Below are 15,233 nucleotides of genomic sequence, written 5' to 3'. Positions count from 1 at the left end.
TGACTGAAACTGAACTGGGTCGAAGCGGTTGTTTACCTTAATGCTTTATACTGATTTAACCTGGATCTCCCTTTTTACAAAGTTAAAGTAAAACCTTTTTGCTTAAAAAAAAAAGAATTAAAATGGCCAAGCCGTGAAAGACATAACAGAAAAACACACCACAGATTTTTCATTTTTGCCAGATTCTAGGGAACTAAGCTAAATCATGGTAATCATGATTTTGTAACATACTGTAATAGCATGGGTTGGGTACAGTACATAGGCTGTAAAGATGGCCTCATCATAGACCCACACTAAGTAAAGAATTGAGAAAAGCAGTGTAACACATTTCATTGTGCAGGTTTCAGTACTGTTAAGTGTTAGTGTAGCAGTTAGTGTCGTTTAAAAAAAAAATGACTTCATATGAACAGATGTGGTAAAAGATGTCCTCGGAAATGTTAGGGAAGGCATCTCCCACACACGCGTGCACTGTGCCCTGGTGTGTGACAGTGCTGTATTTGCAGGGAGGAGCTCACGTTTGAGATCCTGACGCTGGAGCCCCGGGCCTCAGACGACGAGACGCTGGAGTCAGAGGCATCTATCGGAACGGCAGACAGCTCGGAGAACCTCAATGTGGACTCTGAAGGCGCTGCCTCGGACTTCTCTGGTGAGTGACATTACCGCATCTCGGTGCAGAGTCCCACTGGACGATGCTTTCCTACTTATCCCTGTCCATGATACCTGCTCGTTCAGCGAATAGGAATCCTGTGAGTTTAATGTAATCTTAGCGGTAGGGACCTCCTGTCCGTATTGGTTAATTATCAATTAGCTGATTAATAGTGCGGGCGGTAGAAGAAGTATTTCATAATAAGCATTTCGTTGTCGTCTTTATTGTAGATCACGTATATCACAAGGGCTCAGACGTTGCGGTTGCGGTCGGCCTGCTGGTAAGGCAGGCCCTCGGCTGAAGGCGCGCGGTGTTTGTTAAAGAGCTCTGGCTTGTCCCCGCAGAGAGAGGCTCAGGGCTGGCCGCCGCCCGGCCCAAGAAGGCGGAGTACCCCAGCAGGACGAGGAGGATGCTGAGGAGGCAGGCCGACTCCCTGGACTCCGTGGACTCGGCCTCCACTGTCTCCTCCGTCTCCTCTTCCTACTCGCAGCCCCCCGTGACCAGACGGCGGTTCCACTTCCACTCCAAGTCCCCCTCCTCCGCCCCCGCGTCCCGCGCCGGCCCCCCGAGCGAGCCCGCCGACGCCCCGGGCGCCGACCCCGAGGCGGAGGAGCGGCCGCAGTTCACCAGCCGCGGGACCTTCAACCCCGAGAAGGGCAAGCAGAAGCTGAAGACCGCCAAGGGCTCCCCGCAGAAGCCCCGGGAGCCCCCCGAGGGCGGCGGGCGAAAGAGGAACGCGGAGCCCGACTTCGGCTCGGCGCAGCAGCTGGTGCTGTACGGCAGCAACGAGTTCATGGTGTGAAGGGGCCCTCTGCCGGGGAGCAGGGCGCGGTCTGCCCAGCCCTTCTTCAGAATCCAGCTCTTGCCTTGCACACGCTGCGCCCCCGCCCAGGTCAGCGCCAAGCAGGACCACCCCAGAGTGCCATGAGGAGACAGCGGGAGAGCCCCCTGGCTGGGGGGGCCTGTGGGCTTGCGGCCTTAACTTGCAGCTGCGTTCCCTGGGGTCTCTTTTTTGTGACGTTCTTGAACACCACAGCCCTGTGAAGTCTGGGGCAGGACGGTGGGGGAAAGGGAGCTGGACATGGAGCCCAGGCGAGGTTTTCAGTGGCGACCTTTACCCCTCCAGGAGAACACGGTTCCTGTGACCAGCAGGGCCCTGCGGCTGGGGAAGAGATTTAAACGGGAGGAGCCATCGGCAGCCGGAACTCCACTGACTTAGTAGAAAATGACTGGCTGCTCTCTGGTTTACATTCAGAACAATCTGATCACGTGGCATATTTTTCATAGTTACATTTTTTTTTCCTTTTGCATTTTAATAGATTTTAATAATGTTGAATATATATAAATATATAAATATATATAATATAAAAACGTGTATAAAACCGGAACACCAGTGGCTGCTGGGTAGTTAAAGTTGAATATTTATGTCCGTCATAAGTCATGAGAATTTGGAGACAGAGGCTGTATGGATTTGGGTGACGTTTGTGTTTTTCTAGAAAACCACTTTTTTGTGTTCATCGGTTGTGCTGCTTTTTAATATGGGAAGATATCACCACGAAAGGGACCAACTTAGCTGGCTGTCTGCCTTGGTTTTACAGCAAGGAGGATCCCAGCTCAGTGACAAATGTTGTTTGGAAACAACAGCTTATGCCATTTAACCACCTTATGAATTATGTAAAATAATGTAATGCAGGTAGATAAAAAAACAACAGGAAAAAGGATCTGCCAGAAATGTTTTTCTTTTTCTAAAAACGTGACCCAAGATTCCTTTCTTTCTCCGAGACATCAGTGTTAAATGAAAAGTGACAGAGCAAGGACTTGAATTTTTCTTCTTTTGTTTTTATTGCTATTGCTGTTGTTGTTGTTCTTATTTTCGTTGTTGTTGCTCAGTTTCAGTTCTAAGGAAAGCCCTTGTCTATGGGAGGGGTTTGATGGTTTTCCCGGGCGATAGTCAAACAGCAGGGTATAAAGCCAGTCCAGTCCCAGGTTACCGTCAACACTGCGTTTCCGTGTGTTGTTTCGTCTGTTCGTTCTTTTTAATTTTCGGAAAAGCAGCATTCAGATATGGTTAAAAGATGAGAAACTGACTTTAATTCCCGAAATCTAGCGCTGCCAACCGGAAATGCAGAAGAAGGAGCAGGAAGAGCTCGAGTCTTGCGGGATTAAAGGAATGCCGAGTGCTGTGTCTTGTGAAGGGACATCAGGTTGTGTCATTTTGAGACGGTCAGTACACTTTGCAAAGGCAAAGCACAGGGGACCACACTAGTGGCATGTGAGAATTTTCATTTAATGTACTTTCTGTTAACGTTGTAAGAGGGGGGAAAAGTATTTAAGCTATTTTAGGATATAGTAGAAAGCTATCACTTGATTATTGACTTTTAATGGTGGGAGTCTGTGTGCTCCCATGTTGCGTTGTCTGTGAATGATTAGATACAGATTTTGTAAAAACGTTCATGCAGTGACCTGCTATCAACTGCTCTTCAGCTCGCAGCTCTGAGGACAATATAAACTGAAACCCCAGGCAGGTTGCACATGCCAGTTGCTTTAATGTAGAAACAGTTCTGTACACTATTCACCCTTTTCGGGTCCTCGTCTTTGAGACAACTGAGCCATACAAAGAGGTTTAAGCTTTCTTACTAAGTGGCAACAAGTGTGAGTTAGATGCTGGGTTAAATCCAGTTACAGGCTCTCCACAGCTAGAACAGCCATACAGCTGGTTAATTGCCAACAGAAAAGCAAAGATGTTTAATTCTTGATTTCAATAATGTGGCTTCTTTGCTTTTTCTGAAATTAGTCTTCCTTAATTGTGGCTGGATTAGCTATGGTATCACTTTAACTGTAATTTAAGTGTCTGTATATCCTGCATATATACAGTATATGGCAATCATCTTTCATTATCAAACTTAACTCAGTAAATTAAAAGACCATTTTTGGCACCAGTCAGAGTGCAGGTTTCTCTTCTGTTTTCTTCACCAAGTATTACAGTTTTTAGATCTGTTTTAAAGCTGATAAAAGGCAGAGAGGTCTAATATATATACACTATACTTTAACCTGTGCAATATTAAAAGTGAAGCATCTGCCACTTAAAAAGAAGCCACTCTGAAGTTTGTAGGCCACTAGTATAGTACAAAACAGCTTGTATATGTGTTACCAGTCATGGGTACGCATGTCATTAAATACAGTATTTCATGGCAGTCTGTCGAAAACCTACTCCAGCAGAACCCTTTGGGACATTTGGATATTGGGATGCAATGCCACACCCAGTCTGCTTTCTGAAATGTTTTTTAGTATAACTGACATGAGAGCAGTATGCGACAAGTAAGGTTGAAATCTGGGCTTTAAAAAGTAATGTTTTTGGCTTGTACTTGGGATAGCAGTTATGATTTTTTGGAAAGATTTCAATATTCCTTATTTGAGGTATGCTACCTAACCTAAAAGAACATGGTAGGTGTGCTCCTTCTTGCTGCCTAGTTGTGGAGTTACTGTTCTTCTGGGAAGATTTATCAGCTTACAGAATTGATGAACGACAAAAGCCTCTTGAGGAAAGAAAATGGTTTCAGTCTTAAAATGAAAGCGGCTTTTTTATATGCTTTTCTTCCCTTCAAACAGCTTGTTTTATGTTTGAGGTGATGCCGTGTGAGATTTGTCGGAGCAGACCCAGCGTACTGTCTTGGGTGCTGGAACAACATGCTGTCGCTGCCATGATCCACTCGCAGACTGATGCACAAGCGAACCGTCTCTCGGTGCAGGAGCTTTTAAAACTGGCTAAACAGTGCAAAATCAAATTTCTGTTTTTAAATCATTTTAAATAATGACCATAATATTTTTAAATCTTTTTTTACATGAATCTGGCAAAAATCCATTAGGTTTACATTGCCTGAACCCTGATGAAAAATGGTAGTAAATCCAAAATGCTACTTGTGCTGGTCTGCAAAGATCCCAGGCTGTGATAGAAAGGCAGTTGTGTTAGCTCTTCCTTTATTGGAAAATACCTTCTCCATGCTGTGCCAGAGAGCTGCTGAGGATGCTCTTCTGCTGATCCCATGTTAGTTAAGGTCCCACTTAACTAACATGGGACCTTGTCTGGCTGAACCACTGAAGAGGATATACATCGGGGGAGAGGAGCGGGGCAGACCTCGGTATTTCTATCCCATTGCAGGCTTCTGCTATAGCTAATCTTAAATTATTATAGAAGTCTCCAGCTCCAGCAGTCAGGCATCCGTTCAGTAATTAATTTAGAAGCTTCAAAGTCTACTAATGACATCGAATGGAGGTACCCCTGCTTCAGATGTATGATACTTTGCTACACTAGGGCTGAGATCCATTCAGCTATGTTCCACATACTGTAGCACTAATGTAAACTCCTGCCACTACAGTACTGTTCTCAATGTCTAGTTTATTCTAAGTCAAGTCAAAATGTACTCTTTATTGCCAACTATTACAGGGTCTAGTATTTGAAGATACAGATGGCGTTGAGGCAGCAGATATATGGTGTCAACAGCACTCCCTGCTGGTGCGGGGGGGGGGTCTGAACTGATCGAAAATAAAAAAACATCCTCCTTGCCAGAATATAGCTGGCATCAGTTCCCAAAGGGTTGTCGTTGTCCGTGGCATCCTGCATAAAGTGAATGTACTAATCACTGGAAAAGGCATGCTCTGCTTTTTTACATAGTAATTTATGATTATGCTTAGGAGTGTAAATTTGAACAATTACCTGTTGTAAAAGGATATATTATCCTGTGTACTACGCTATATATAAAGTAATCATGTTCTTCAATGTTTTAACTGGCCACACCGCCTGTACGATTGTGCAAAATGACGCAATCCAACTTGAGCTTTGTATTTCAATGTGAGCTGTTCTGGACACACAGTCGTATGTATAAAGTGCAATTTGTGTAATATTTCATAAAAAAGAAAAAGTATATATGTCTATGGCTGTACAAACAAGTTTATGAACAAATAATCATCAGCTTATTAAAGAGCAAACCTGGAACAAAACAGCATGGAACTGTCATTCAATGAACCAATGGGAAAAGGGATGTGCTTATTCAGTTATTTATTTATATACTTCCACTGGGCTCTATCCTATAGGGAATGGGTTTTTCATACCAGTACTATATTTGTTACATTACTTTGGCTTTGACTATGCTGGTGGAGGTTTTTTTGCTCATAGAATGGGAGGAAACAAAATTAAATCAGTACAAAGCTCATTTAACAACAATCACATTTAATAATATTTAGACAAAGGTAATCAATATCAGGACATTTCTTTTACAAAGAAAATTATAAACACCTATATATAATGTAAATGGTTATCAAAATGTTCTTTGATCACTTTGCTGAGGAGTTAAAAAATTGCTTTGCGCAAGAATGCCTTTGGAAGTGAACCTATAAAGCAGTTTTGAGGATGAAATTTGATGTTCTTCAATATAAAATGATAAAGTTTCACTTTTTATCTGTTAAGGAAGCAGAGAGCTGGATTTAAACACCACATTAAGTCTGACCTAGTAAGTTAAGTTGGAAGCCCCTTTAAGCACCTACAGCCATACAGTATAAAAGATTAGATGTTGTACTGGGAAAACCTAGACTCTGATTTGATCATATAAAGTTTGGATCCTCTCATATAAGATCTTTTTTCCAGTGCCTCTGCACTGTGCCTTGATATACTGCTTGTGTCTATGCTGTAGGGTCAAGTAACACAATGTGTACCAATATTCCCATGTTTTGTTGATGTAAAAAAAAAATAGCAGAAAATTGAACAGGCATGATCCGAGTTTTGCCTGGACTAGGCATCACAACAAATATACAAATCAGAAATGTATGTATGTGTCTGAAATTATAAGAAATTAATAATTTTAACAGAACACAATACAAAGTTATACAGAAAAAAAAGAAGAAACAAATAACTAATCACAGAAAGGAAAAGTGATGTTTAAAATTACACATGCTCGCCAGTAAAGCTGGTCTTGGCTCATGGCTTTAGTGGTAGCAAGTTGAGTTTTGAAGAGACATTCCGGGTCTTTGCAAATGTTCAAATACCGGCAAGACCTGCATTGTCCAAGATCATCTTTCAGAACTCTTCCAGATTACCTGGGTCCGGTTTTGCCTCGCACAGGCATCTCTGGGTCTTTTCTCTTAGGCTGCTTCACTGGATACAAGTCCAGTCTGATTGGCTCATCACAGCCACGGTTCTAAGCAGACAACCTTTGAATGTCTTTTTCTTTTCTTTTCACAGTGCATCTCAGCTGCAAATTACTAAACAAAGTGTCTTTCTAAGCCTTGTAGTGCATTTGCCTGCCTCGGGGGTGGGGAGGGGGGGGTACCCCATAGGGCCGTCTTTTTCCTGGGGTGTCTCTAGTTCTTGAACATGTCACAGAGCAGCTTCTCCATAGGCGTGTTTCCAATGGTCCTGTGGAAGAACAGCAGCTCTATCCTCTCAGAAGCCACAAACCGCAGGGAGGGCAGCAGCAGCAGCAGTTTCCCAAACCTGCAAAGAAAATGAGAACCGGGGTTTGATCTTACTGGAATCGAGGAAAGAACCATTATACAGTAAGTGGTCAAGGCACAGTTAAAATCTGGGGTTTCTCTTTTGAGAAAGGCTGTGATATGAAATCCATCAGTTGTATTGCATTGGGTAGAAAACAGATTCCCAGAGTTTGTATTAAAAGGAAACATCTCTTGTGCCATTGCAGAAATGAGTGCAATATTCATCCCAAGAGCTGGCCACATTTAAGTGTGACTGTTCAACTATAGCAGATCAGTTTGTGATCCTGACTGAGATCGAGCAGAGGTTGTGACGTCTAAGTAACAGCTCTGAAGAGGATAAGGTTTAAGCAGTGTTGGTAAGAACGGCAGTCTCTTGCTTACCTGACAGGCTGGCTGGGGTAGTGGGTCCGGATGTGCTGGCCTAACATCACCTGTGACTGATCCTGAAGGTTTTCCACCTGCTCTGGGTCTTTCAAGCCTCGGGTCTCTGCAAGACCAGCAAACACATGGGGATTCCCACTGGATGTTTGATTTTCCCACAATACTAATTAATGAAAAGACTTGTAGCAAAAAATGCATCACACGATGATCAGCTCCACCGGAGGTGCTGTTCAGTTGTAGTATATGTGATATTCTAATATAACGATAAGCTATTTAAAAAAAAATGACCCACATCTGTGGATTAGAGAAATGTTAAAAAATTAGATCTCAATTTCCACACTTGTGAAGGGTGACCAAAACTTTGGGGTTTTTGGGTTTCCTTTATTGGAAAAAAAAATCAATGTTTTCCCACTGAAATATTTGCTTTCTACCTAATCAGTATTTGAATTCAATTTATGCACGGAATTTGAGTCAAAACCTCCAAATATGATCCTAAATATTAAAGTCATGAATAAAATATACTGCACAGAGATTTCTAGGATGTTCAGACTGCTTATCTTAGAAAGCTCTAAAATTTTCCAGCCCTTTTCGAACCTCTTTCTCCAGTAAAGGGTCGCGGAGGAGCTGGAGCCTATCCCAGCACGCACTGGATACATGCTGAATGGGCCACCAGTCCATCACGGGGCACAAACGCACACACTTACACCAGGGCCAGTTCTCCCAGAAGCCAGTTTACCAACCTGTATGTTTTTGAACCCCAAGAGGAAACTGGAGCACCTGGAGGAAACCCACGTGAACATGGGGGAGAAAATACAAACTCCAAGCACCCCAGGTCCCGAATCGAACCCAGGACCGAGGCGCGGCAAGAACGCAATTCGAAACCACTGCACGACCCTGTCTCCCCTAACGTGATCCGATTTTTTCCCAATTCCTCAGTGTGCGCACCCAGCCCTGCTATCTCTTCACGTGTCTGAGCAGACAAGTAGAATTCCTGCTGCCCTGAAGGAAGGAAGGACGGCCCACCTGGTTTGAAGAGCACGATGGCCTTCAGACAGGCGAACTCAGTGGGGTCCACAGGAAGGGCCCTGAAGCGGCCGAAGATCTCCTGCAGCACGCGCAGGTCGGCTCCTGAAAAGCTCGTCTTGCCCTGCAGGCTGGGGGAGAGCTCGGGCACCGAGAGCAGGGGGCAGCTGTCCAGGGGCAGGGACCACTGGATGGCACACAGCAGGAACAGCTCGCTCCAGGCCTCCTCCAGCAGAATCACCTGGGACAGCAGGAGCAGCAGGTCAATCACTTCACAGACGTGGACGCCCACCCCCAGACCTGATGTTCTCGACCCCGCTGGGATAATCTTTTTGCCCTGGTCTTTGTTTCAGCTAGAGCATCATGGTTAAAGCTTTAAAGTTTAAAGAATCATGTTTAAAGGGTAGCATTGTTGCCTTTTGTAATGAAAAGAATTGAGTTTATTTTTCCCCGGAAGCACCTTTTGTGGTCTGCAGCAGTTTGTAATGTCATGTGTGAATGCAAGAGCCAAGGGCTGATAGCCAGAAGGACATGGCTCAGAAACGACTCCCTGCTGCTGACTTAGTCCTGTCCAACATCACTGAACAGGCAATCCGAGGCACTGGAAGGGCAGTTGTTCTTGCATTAATGGTGTGGTTAACATGTAGGTGCCAAAAACGCATACCGTAGATATTGTCTGGAGGAGATGGTTTTCTCTGCAGTGTAGTCATTAGATATTGTCAAATCTTCTGCTTTGATAAAATGTCTGCAAACCTCAAGTCTGTTTAGGTGAGATTAATGTAGCAATTAATCATTTTATAAGTCTCCATACATTGGCTTCATAACAGAGATTCTCCAAATTGAGAAGTGTTTTAATTTTCATATGTGGAGAATTTGCATTCATATTTGTTCTATAAAGATTTTCAAGTAAGATCTCAAGGCTTACCAAAAGATTAAGTTTTATTGGTTAATTGTGGGTAATTATAGTTGAAATTATAAACATATTTAGCTCAACAGGATTAAAAACAAATATCAATTCATTTCCTAAACCTCTTTATCCAGTACAGGGTTGTGGGAGTCTAATTGAAAAAGCAATGGGTGCAAGACTGGGGAAAAAACGAAAATGATCACTTTTTTCTACTCAATATAACGTGCATCTATTTTTAATTATTGTGCATGTACTTCTCCAATTATAATTTTTCTCTTCACAATCCAGTGTGTCCATTCTCTTCCTTGAATAATAAAAGCATCTCAAATATTTCCATTGCTTATCTAGTGAAAAGCTCCAGGATAGTGGTGTTTTGTTGTGTGAAGTTTGCAAGTGGATGGGACGTACTCGAACAACCCCAGTATATCTTGTGATCTGACGTGGCCCCTGTCTCTAAAGGCTTAGGGCTGTCTTGTTACTCACCTGATCCCTGAAAGGCAGGTTAGAGAAAACCGGGAGGTTCTTAGCCCATTTGACTGCCATGAAGAGCAAGCGGGCAGAGGTCTCGTACACGTTCTCGGGGCTGCTGGGTGGGTACAGGGACATCTGGTACTCTGAAGAAGCCCTCTCAGGTTCATTGCTTGTTACATCAATATTCTCATCCACTAGAGAAGAAAGCAAAGGACCATGAGTTGACCGCATACATTATACAGTATCTCTTCATCATATGCTTTCGTGCAAGTTGTAATCTGATGTTCCAAATTCTTTTCTTAAAGCTTTTCCACAATTTTATTTTTCATCTGGAGTTATGCTACTGTCGATGCCTTCCTTTGGTGCTTTTCAGCTTTGTAGATGTACGGTGCCTTCCACATATAGAAGCACAATATTTATGTTTTTAGAAATCTATTCATAAAGTGCAGTGACCTCTTCTTTTTCTGTCACAAATGTATTCACTCCTTTAGTTTAATCCTATTGGAAATACCAAGCTTGTGACCATGGAATTAAACATAAAAGTTCTGGAAGCGTTAAAGCCTGAGGAATGCAAGGTGAAGCTCAGATGGTGGTGAACAGCAGGTGGAAGATGTCAAATCGAGAAGGGGGCAGACTCACCGTCCTCGGGCTCCAGCTTGGCGCAGGTCTCCGCGGTCATGAGGCTGGCCATGAAGCGATGGTTGTTCTGGGGGCTGACGGAGCGCTGGGACGGGGCGGAGGAGGTGATGAGGGGCCGGGTGATGACTGAGCAGGAGGAGGAGGTGGGCTCCCGCGTGGTGGTCAGGTGGTCTTTCTCCGTGTCCACGTCGATGGTGTCCAGGCGCACCTGGGCAGTGCTGCGAGGCTGTCGCTCGTTCTGCACCGCTGTGGGGTCAGGGACAAGAGGAAAGAGTCAGAAGACAAGAGGCAAGAGACAGGCAAACACTGAGTCTAGAGACGAGATAGAGACAGATGCAGAGTCAAGAGAAAGACTCAGAGATAGATGCAGAGTCAACAGACAGGCAAACTCAGAGTGATGTCAAGAGATAGAGACAGACAGAGTCAAAAGACAAGAAATAGACTCAAGAGACAGGCAAACTCAAGAGTCAAGAGACAGACACAGAGTCAAGACACAGGCAAACTCAAAGTCAAGTGTCAAGAGACGGAGACAGATGCAGATTGAAGAGACAGGCAGAGTCCTCAGTCAACTCAGAGTCCAGTCAAGAGATAAAGACAGACTCGGAGACAGATGCTAACCCAAGAGGCAGGCAAACTCAGATTAAAGAGTCAAGATTCAGATCAAAGTTGTTTTAAGATTCAAAGGTTTTGTAATCTTTTTGACAAATCAAATTGTGATGACCAGATTCAGACCTTTCTCTTTTCATTCAATGTTGTTCAGTTCACCAGAAAGAAGTACCCTTTTGCTTTTTAGTACTGCTTAAAGACATTGAACAGGGGAGAACTGTGGGTATATTATTTAGGATATTCAATTAAAAAGTTATGTACTGTGTTACTTTTTTTTAAGCAAAGTTCTCTGATTTTCATGACTCTTTATAAGTGGACATTCTTATTCCCAAAGGCCTACAGATCAGTCTGGTCTTGGAGTTCCCCTGTGCCCATGGAATCGTTTTTATTAGTCTGCCGTTAAATATATTACATATCAAATACCTTGTATTAATACAACTATTTTCTTTAAAATAAATACTTCAAATAAAGTTTAATTATGGAATATGACTGCATCTCAAGGTGTTAAAAGCTTGATTTAATATGGCATTATTGAATAATTACAGTTGGACATTTAAACTTCTGATAGACAATGTTGCTTCTTTGATTCAAAATAATTCCGCACAGCAGTCTGTTGCAAAGAATATTTGTTATTTATTTTGCCTTTTCAAGTACCTTTTTCCAGGAAGGAACTTTCTTGCTTCTTTTTGTTTGCATTTCGTCTGTCCTCTTACCCCTAACCCCTGCTTTCTGAGGCGCAAGGCCAGTGTTGGTATCACAGGGTCAGGAGCAGTGCTGAAGGGCTGTTCACCCCTGCACTTTCACTCACCATCCTTGTTCATGCCAGCTTGCAAGCACTTCTTCAGTCGACACGCTTGGCACTGGTTGCGATGGGCTTTGTCCACGGGGCACATGCCCGTCCCTGCCTGGCACCTTCAGGGTGAGAGAGAGAGAGAGAGAGAGAGAGAGAGAGAGAGAGAGAGAGAGAGAGAGAGAGAGAGAGAGAGAGAGAGAGAGAGAGAGAGAGAGAGAGAGAGAGAATCACAACGGGTCCCAATCCTACTGGGAGAGGGAGCAGGGAACTCCAGCCCAGTATGTGATCTCCTGTCACAGCCTGAGGAACAGCGAGTCCGTCTCCCAATCATGCTCCATACTGTATGTTTACAGTATATGTCGATATTTTAGGATATGTCTCTAATATCTCTGTAGAGTTTTTTTTTTTTATTCTTTGTTTTGTTTCCTGTTCATTTTATTTTTATTTGCTTTGGCAGCACTGCTTGTACCCACCGGTCATGCTGATGAAAGCACCTTGAATGGAATTGAGAGGAAGGCCTTTCAGCGTGCGGCTCTCGGAAACGGGGTTCCCCAGAGGAATGACCGGCCCTCACCTGTAGATGAGTTTCCTCCGTACGCTCCGCTTGAAGAAGCCGCTGCACCCGTTGCAGGCGTAGATCCCGTAGTGCTTGCCGCTGCTGGTGTCGCCGCACACTTTACACAGCAGGGCGGGGCTCAGGGCCTTCCCGGGGGCTGGGCTTTTAACTAGGAGCGGCGAGAAACGGAAAGAGGCCCCGCTGTGACTGGTCTGGACTCCCGGTGAGAAACTGCGCCCCATTTCTAGTGCGTCACCTGTTCGCTCTCTTACCTCCTGCACATGTGTGCTCACACCTGCCTCAAGCGATTACTTCCAAAAAAAGGGCGTGGGATTTGTGAACAGCTGTTATCAAATCAGTGTACTCTAAATATAACTGTAAACGCCGGTGTTCTCGGTAGTATTTGTTTTTGTTTAGAAGCCGAAGGTGCATCAGGTGCAGAACGCCTCGAATCTCCCAAAGCGCACCTTATTTCCCAATGGAAGGCTGCAGTATAACTCTTAAATGGCCTGGATTACGTTATAATTGAAACGCACAACAACAGTGGCTAATGTACGATAAATGACTCAAATCATATTATCAGTAAAACAGTTCTAAATTGTTTCTTATAATTTAATGGAAAATGCTCACTTTTCCATCCCCTCATGCTAATGTGTTTTTCCAGTTCTGAGATTGTATGTGAGATTGTATCACTAGACACAATCTAAAAAAAAACTTGTTTTTCTGCTCTTCATTTTAAAGCCTTTGTTTTAATGTGGCAAAACAGTTTTGTTTCTTTATTCTCATCACATGCCAGATGTGCCCAAAGTGTGCAGTACTTTGCTAAAAAATATTTGTAATCCTGCTGCACAGCTACTGAAAGGATTTTTAAAACGTTTTACAATATTTTCAACAGCTAAACTGTACTGAACCAATAAATATGCAAGCAGATGTTAATTCCGCACTTAAAAGTTCGAATGAAAGATGGAGAAAAACAAGTTTTCAGCTATTGTTCCTTCTTTCAATGTGTAAAGGTAAAATGTTGTGTCTTCTTTCTGTTAACTTTTAAGTGTGGAGTGAACTTCTACTTTCAGCTCATACACTGAGGCAAATTCCCACCCTTACCTCCTGTATACATAATCTATCCACTTCTAATTCCTTCACTGAAATTTTTAGGTCTGTGTTTTGACAGGTGTTTAGCAAATTAATAATATTCTTTTTGCAGAGCATTCCAGAGATTTAAAGTTCAGTACATGCAGATAGTAAAACAATATTTGTTGTTTGTCAGATTAGACACAGTTTTTAGCCCCTTTTCAATCCTTATGTCACAATATGAATAAGAAACTGGCCTGACATCTTGTTTCTTACCTCCTCGGCTCTCGTCCAAGCCAGTGCTGACTGGAGAGTCGCTGGGAGGAGACGGTGTCATCGAGATCTTGGAAAGGTGGTCCTCCATTGTCAGAGGGAATAGCGAGGTCCTGGAGGGAGAAGCAATGCAGGTACCCCTCCACAGACAGTCCCCTTAGGGCCCTTCCGGTTATTCGAGACACACAGTCGTGGTACAGTCTCAGTTTTGCAGAAATTTCCAAGCACGGCACAAAACGGAGATTTTTTTAATGCATATATCCGTGCGTGTTCGCCCTGCTGTCCCTCCTTGGTGTGAGGGAGAGGTAAAAGTTCCCTTCAAGAGTGTTCCAGGAGTGTTGGTGGTCTTTTCTAGGGAAAAGGAACCTCAGGAGTTTGATGGTGGTGAGATTTTACTCTCTGAGGATACTGCAAAACTTCACATTTCAGTGAAACTTCTCTCCCGGGCTGTGCGGTGCTGATGACAGAGGTGTTCTGCTTCGCAGTGCACTCTTGCCAGCAGGTATCTCATTGACAGCCTGTCCGCTGTTTGTTTGGTTTTGCCGGCTCCTGTTTTGGATTCACAAAGACGAGCCCAGGAATGCTGCTTCGGTGAGTGTCCCCTTCCCAGGTCCTGGAACAGGAGCTCTTTTCTTGGTGCTGAGCGGTGGTGTTCAGTGGTGAACCCTGAAGGGGTTGCAAGTCAACCTTCTCTTTTCCTCCCAGCTCGCTCGGCTGGAGTGTGTCTGTGTGAGTCTTTCTCTTCTCCCGGCTCCTAAAGGGAGGCAGGAGGATTAGCTCCAAGCGCTGTGTAAGCACATGCTTATTTGTCATCCTCTTAATCTTTACTGTCCATCTAGAGGTGGATCAATCAGTCACACTGCGAAGAATTAAAAAGGGGGTGAATCTTCACCAAGTGCAAAAAAATACCCAGCCCAACAAAAGCCCAGGTTGGAGGCCGGAGCTCTGTAACTTAAAACCTGTCTCTTTCCCTCCCTCTCCGTTTCTCGGTGTCTGAAAGCAGCACATCAGTCAGCAGCCCTCAGCCTTGTCTGCATTTTAAAGGATGATTATATGGAGTGCAGATTATTGTGTTTGCCAGCCTTCAATTTGTATTGCTCCCTTATTCTTTTCCTCCCAACTCCAGCTCAATTTCCCCTTGTAAATTTGATCTGTGTGATTGCCCCCAATTCATAATGACTCCCACTGTTTGCCAAGGTGCCCAGCTGCCTATTAACTTCAATTTGCCTCTCTTTTTTTGAAGGCTGATCATTCTTTTCAATGGCAAAAGGGGGAAAGGGTGGGCTAGAGAATAATAGAATTTTTAATGGCAGTATTTTTTGTCTGGGATTAATTTGATTCACTTCTCTGTGCCCAGGGAGAGCAGGACCCATGCATTATT

The 15,233-nt window shown here is 43.9% G+C and overlaps 2 protein-coding genes across 16 annotated transcripts in view; one reads left to right on the top strand and one right to left on the bottom strand.

The window, feature by feature from the left end:
* The window catches only part of LOC148659459 (unconventional myosin-IXAa-like), a 177,716-nt gene extending 172,072 nt beyond the window's left edge, over positions 1-5,644 (top strand). For all 15 annotated transcript variants that reach the window (XM_088641710.1, XM_088641707.1, XM_088641713.1 and 12 more), the window contains 2 exons: positions 504-646; positions 991-5,644. In XM_088641710.1, the coding sequence (XP_088497836.1) occupies positions 504-646; positions 991-1,448 (601 nt within the window). In that variant the 3' untranslated portion in view covers positions 1,449-5,644. The remainder of the gene's footprint in view (positions 1-503; positions 647-990) is intronic.
* Positions 5,645-5,853: 209 nt separating this feature from the next.
* Positions 5,854-14,640, bottom strand: nr2e3 (nuclear receptor subfamily 2, group E, member 3). Its single transcript, XM_088641717.1, has 8 exons — positions 13,856-14,640; positions 12,527-12,677; positions 11,968-12,071; positions 10,554-10,799; positions 9,927-10,108; positions 8,537-8,777; positions 7,514-7,619; positions 5,854-7,133 (listed from the first exon to the last, which is right to left on the bottom strand). Exons 1-8 carry the CDS (start codon positions 13,941-13,943, stop codon positions 7,001-7,003), a joined length of 1,251 nt encoding a protein of 416 aa, XP_088497843.1. The 5' UTR covers positions 13,944-14,640; the 3' UTR covers positions 5,854-7,000.
* Positions 14,641-15,233: the final 593 nt, after the last annotated feature.

Source organism: Lepisosteus platostomus, chromosome 7 (assembly GCF_059453375.1).
Source record: "Lepisosteus platostomus isolate fLepPlt1 chromosome 7, fLepPlt1.hap1, whole genome shotgun sequence".
Classification (NCBI taxonomy): domain Eukaryota; kingdom Metazoa; phylum Chordata; class Actinopteri; order Semionotiformes; family Lepisosteidae; genus Lepisosteus; species Lepisosteus platostomus.
The sequence above is the reverse complement of the archived record's forward strand: the minus strand, read 5'-3'. Positions and strand labels throughout refer to the sequence as shown.